The 5089-nt window shown below is 38.1% G+C and overlaps 1 protein-coding gene across 1 annotated transcript in view; it reads left to right on the top strand.

Annotated features, from left to right (window-relative positions):
* LGR5 (leucine-rich repeat containing G protein-coupled receptor 5) overlaps positions 1-5089 on the top strand; it is a 24805-nt gene that overhangs the window by 17427 nt on the left and 2289 nt on the right. The window contains exons 13-14 of the mRNA XM_009070923.1: positions 3313-3458; positions 4420-4503. Of these exons, the coding sequence (XP_009069171.1) occupies positions 3313-3458; positions 4420-4503 (230 nt within the window). The remainder of the gene's footprint in view (positions 1-3312; positions 3459-4419; positions 4504-5089) is intronic.

Here is a 5089-nt window from a genome sequence, read left to right as displayed (position 1 = left end):
CCTACATGTTGAGGCAGGAAACAATTCTAAAATAATTGAAGTTTCTTTAAAAGAGTGTAACCACAAGAAAATGGATTACTCCAACCTAGCAAATGTATAGTGATGTATATACCACAGCCTAGAGGTATATGAAGTGCTGCAGTAGCCCTAGAATAATCCAATAAATTATGTATAAGGAAGATTTTTTAATTCTTTTCTCAAAATTATACCTCATGATTATTCCATCAGTAAAATTGTGTACATTGCTCAAATGAAAGTACAGGGTATTTAGTCTGGGGAAATTGTTACAAGGATGTGTCAGACTAATTGAAGTCTTAAAAAAATGTATTCAAATTATGATTATTATATCTAGAGCTGATTAACAGCTGTAAGAAAAGGAGAGAAGGAGGTAAAGTCCTGACCTACAGTCTGCATGACTTTTACCATAAATCATAATTAGGTTAGGACTTCCCACAGGATTACTGCACAGATAATACATGAAGCACCAAATAGAGATCTAAAACAAAATGAAATTTCACCCTTCATAATTGTTGTAACTAGACACTGGTTATAATATTAAAGACCAATTCCTGTATAAAAACTTCCTACTCCTCTAAATGGGGCAATGCAGACACGTCAAAGAGCTGAGCATCCTCTTCCCCATCGTCAACAGTGGCAGGAGTGTGCTCTACAGAGCTGAGCCCAACCTGCTATAGCAAGCCTTGCGGAAGCAAAGTCAGGCTTCCAGCCACTCCTTCCTTCTTTATCTGATGCTTTGATTCAGTACTGTAAAAAACTTGGTGCTTTGTTCCATTCATCATAACTGTGCCTTCCTGTTCACCATCAACCCCACACCTTTGTGAGGTAGAAAACGACCTCTGTGTTCTCTTCTGCTTAATCTGAAAACAGAAAAAAAGAGGCATTCCTTGCTACAGGAAAAAAATTGTCAAGGATACAGATATCATTAGTAGGATAAGCAGTATATAAAAATAAATTCAACCAGTGTTTCTGAAAGCGTTTAATTTGACAAAGTCCAAATCTAATCACTCACATCAAAGAAGCACCAGCCATAGAAAGGACAGCTTCCAGCACCATATGCCTTTTGTTAAATGTTGATTTTGTGAGAAAGAAATTTCTCTGTCACCAAGAAAAGCTGCTGCTTGCTTCCCTGCATTGCAAAATATGTTTTGTCCTCTGTGTTCTGGGTTGCAGCCATTGTGTACAATTGTGCTTTGCAAACAGATTCAGCAGCATTTGCTAATATGAGGATTATGTGTATATCCTAGTTAAAGAGGGTGGGGGAGGAGGGAAAAGGGGAAAAACCAAACTGCTCAGGTTTAAGAAAGGATGCTAGAAGTACCTACAGAGAGGATAAGCCATGCCTGTTTTTCTCTACATATTCAAAGTATTGGAACAGTATAATGGTCCACATTTCCAGTGTATGATAGGCCAGTAGGCTGGTAAAAGCACAACAGCATCTGGAAATCTGTTATTAGTAAGTACATAGAGCTGTTTGGATAACCATAGAATACATTTCTGTTAGTCCCTTGAGCCTAAAATATCCACTAATTCATTGCTCCAGCTATATCAATGTCTTCCACAAGGTCTGAAGCCACAGGTTGCAGGGATCACCTTGCAGAACTGTCAGTGGGACTTTTGATAGATTTTGGGGCCTTTTTTCAAAAGGGGGCATTTCTAGTTTGGGGGTGGGATTGTCTTTATCCCAGATGATTTGCTGTGGGTTAGTCTAGTAATCTATGTGTTTAATAAAAGGTTATTTAAGAGGAGCTTCTGGGAAATGTGTTCAAAAATGTTTAATCAAGATAATCTCCTTATTTTAAAAGATGGCATGCACAGGAATGGGTTAGAAATTAAATATTTAAATCTGATGGCATGAGGTTGCTTGATAGTTATATTTTGGTTATCTTGAACTTTTATTGAGTACCCTAAAATGTTTGCATTGGGTAAAGGGGTACAGATTATTGTTGTTAATTCTCAACAGAAATGTAATGATATAGAATCTAAATTCCCCAAATTGCACTATTTTGAAAATCACTTTAGGGCTTAGAGTTTTGTTTGTTCCCTTTTGTACCAAGCTTTTGGCTAATGCACAAATTTAAGTCCTGTTGGCAGTGGGCCTGATTCAGCCTGATTTCTTTGCAGATTTCCCAGGGGGTTAGAGGTTGCTTATTATGCTCATTATGTTAATTTACATGATTAACCTGTTGAAAGTAATCTGATAGGAGGATCTACTTCTACTTTATTCCTTTTAAGTCAGAACAACTTTTAATCACCTCTTTATCTTTGAATTTTTTGGTTTATTGGGCTTTTGGAATTAAGGTGAGTTGTTAGGTTTTACTATGTACTATTGGTGAACTGTGCAAATTAAATAGCTTTGCTCCCAAAGCATAAAATATATCTGTGGAAAAGCAGTAGTCTACAGAACTTGGATCTATGTTCTTCCATGCTACCCCAGAATTTGCACATTTCCTAAGGAATTAAATTCACAGCATGCCAGAAATGCTCAATTATCTGACTAAAGAAACCCTCAATCACTGGAACTCACTGACATATACTCAGTTATGTGTTGGGAATACCAATGATCTTAAAAGAGTTAGGAATGAGCATCCAGTGTCCTGCAATGACTGTGCTCATTTCTAAGACAATTAATAAAGTAAAACCTTTCTCTCAGTGACATCCGTTTTCACACATGGTGCCTTTCTAATTCACTCACTTTTTGGTTTAGAGCAATGCTTTCTTGACCTATGCACAAAAGTCAATCTCTTTTTTTTCTCTCTTATTGAGAAAAGAGTGTCGTGTGGAAAGAGGTGGATAAAGCTTGAATTCCAAAAGATCTCATTCTCCCAAAACTGGAGAAATTCCAATTGAGAAGTGATGTTTTGGTTTTGCCTGTTAGGCAGGTAGATGCAGATGTGATCTTTGGATATGCTTGAAAGTAACTGTTGGATAAACTGTTTAGTCACCCAGTAAAATCATTGAAAATCATCAAATAGAAATACAGCTCTAAGAGTAACATTTGCTCGATGGCAAGGCATAAATATCCCACTACCAGGTCTCCTGTGCAAATGGGTAAGAAAACTTCATTGTGCCTTTACTACAATTAACCTAGAAATCATCTGCATTTCTGATGTGGAACTTTATTTGCAAGTCCTCATTTTGTTTTTATCATGACTGATTTTTACCCAGAGATATTTTCACTTTCAGTCATGGTTCCTTAAACAAGTTCCTTTGTGCTGGCAGTAGAGGAGCAGTACAACCCAGTAACTCTGGTGCTAAACCAGTATCATAGCATATTTCCTCATTCTTCTGCAGGGTTATGGAAATGCCTTATGCTTATCAGTGCTGTGCCTTTGGAGCTTGTGAGAGCCACTACAAAATCTCCAGCCAGTGGAACAAAGATGAGAATAGCAGCATTGATGATTTTCACAGGAAGGATGCTGGGCTGTTACAAATTCAAGGTAACCATCACCTTAGTCTTTTAAATCTACCTGAAGGCTGTGAGCAGCCTATGGTATTAAACAAATCCAATACTCTTTATGGTTACAGAGACAGCCTCTCCCTCTCTCTTGCCCAATAATATGTTATTCAAGCAGTCCCTTATGCTTAACAAACTTATTTCAGGTCTACTATTCAAAAATCTCACTCACTCATCTTCGTGTCCAAATAATATCTGTAGTAATGTGGGAAATGAAATCTTCCCTTTATGTGAGACAGAGAAGTGCAGCTTGTATGTAACTCCATGCAAGAGCAGGCCAACAAAGATCTAGTTTCTTGCCAGCCTCAGAAGTAGCACCGCAGCCTTGGTTTGCCCACATGCTTCAGGATGTCACAGCATGTGTGGCTACTTCAGCATATTTTTTCGCAGCACTTCCTTGGTACCAGAGAGTGCATCTGCTCTCCAGGACACAAGACTACTGTGTTTTTCTTCCCCTTCTGTGCAAGGTTTGTTACTTGACCAGCTTTCTGTTACATAATTGCACATGAATGTTTATTACCATCCTGTTGCTTTCTGTGCTATCTCTGCTCCTGCAAACAGGTAAGTCTCAGAGTTCAGCAATAGTAGAGCCAAGAATATGTGCTGGAGTGATGACATAGGAAACACAGAAAACTTGGTTAATTCTTAGTAGCCTGGCACAACAGCAGAATTCATATTTTAAACTCCTTCCTAGCAGTTATCATACTGCAAATTAGGCAATAGAGAATGTACCTGTGATTGATTGTTTTCAGAGAAGTGATGATGCCAGCTTTTAAAATAATCCTGAGTACAGTAATTCAAAACCAAGTAGGCATACATCTGCTTCTGCTCACAGTTTGGCAGGCAGAGGGATAAGACCAGGCCACCGACATTTTTGCAACTTTTACTAGAAGAAGTTTTCCTGAAAATTGCAGTAACAAATCTGTGTCTTTTCTTCCCTACAGATGAGCGTGATTTTGAGGATTTTTTCCTTGACTTTGAAGAAGATTTGAAATCTCACCATTCAGTGCAATGCTCACCATCTCCAGGTATGAAACTGCCAGAAAGATAGCAATCCAAGGACAGGGTAACCAGATACTGTAGTTACAGAACAGACTCTGAATTTGATACTAGGACAGCAACATGATGTTTTGCAGTAATTTGATGAGATTAATACAAATACATTGCACAGTAATATACAATTTTGCATCGAATTCCAGAAAATTATTCAGCTACTAAATTCAGCTATGAGTGTAACAAAAATTTTACCCAGTCATCAAGCAGATCCTTACTCTGGGGCCCTTTTCACTGGAATTGGTCCCTTTCTCAAGTGAATGGGAAAAGAAAGATTGTTCTACTGAAACACAGATGATCAAGATAGCAAAATCTTTGCTCGCTCAGTCTTTTGCAAAGCTAAAGTAATTCTTCTGAACTTCACTCAGTTATTTTACACGTGAACTACTTGAACAACACAGAGTTTATTTCAATGTCTAGGCAATACCAAACACTACTGCACTGTTGTACACAGTCCCTCACAACGAACACCCAGCACTGTCATTTTCTTTATAGAATAGTGCATCCCTGGATTCACTGTGTGACAGAAAATACACTGATGGAATAGCAAAGCTACAGGCC

The sequence above is a fragment of the Acanthisitta chloris genome, unplaced genomic scaffold (genome assembly GCF_000695815.1).
Source record: "Acanthisitta chloris isolate BGI_N310 unplaced genomic scaffold, ASM69581v1 scaffold11053, whole genome shotgun sequence".
In the NCBI taxonomy this organism is placed as follows: domain Eukaryota; kingdom Metazoa; phylum Chordata; class Aves; order Passeriformes; family Acanthisittidae; genus Acanthisitta; species Acanthisitta chloris.
Note: the sequence above shows the minus strand (reverse complement) of the source record. Positions and strands in the feature narration are given on the sequence as shown.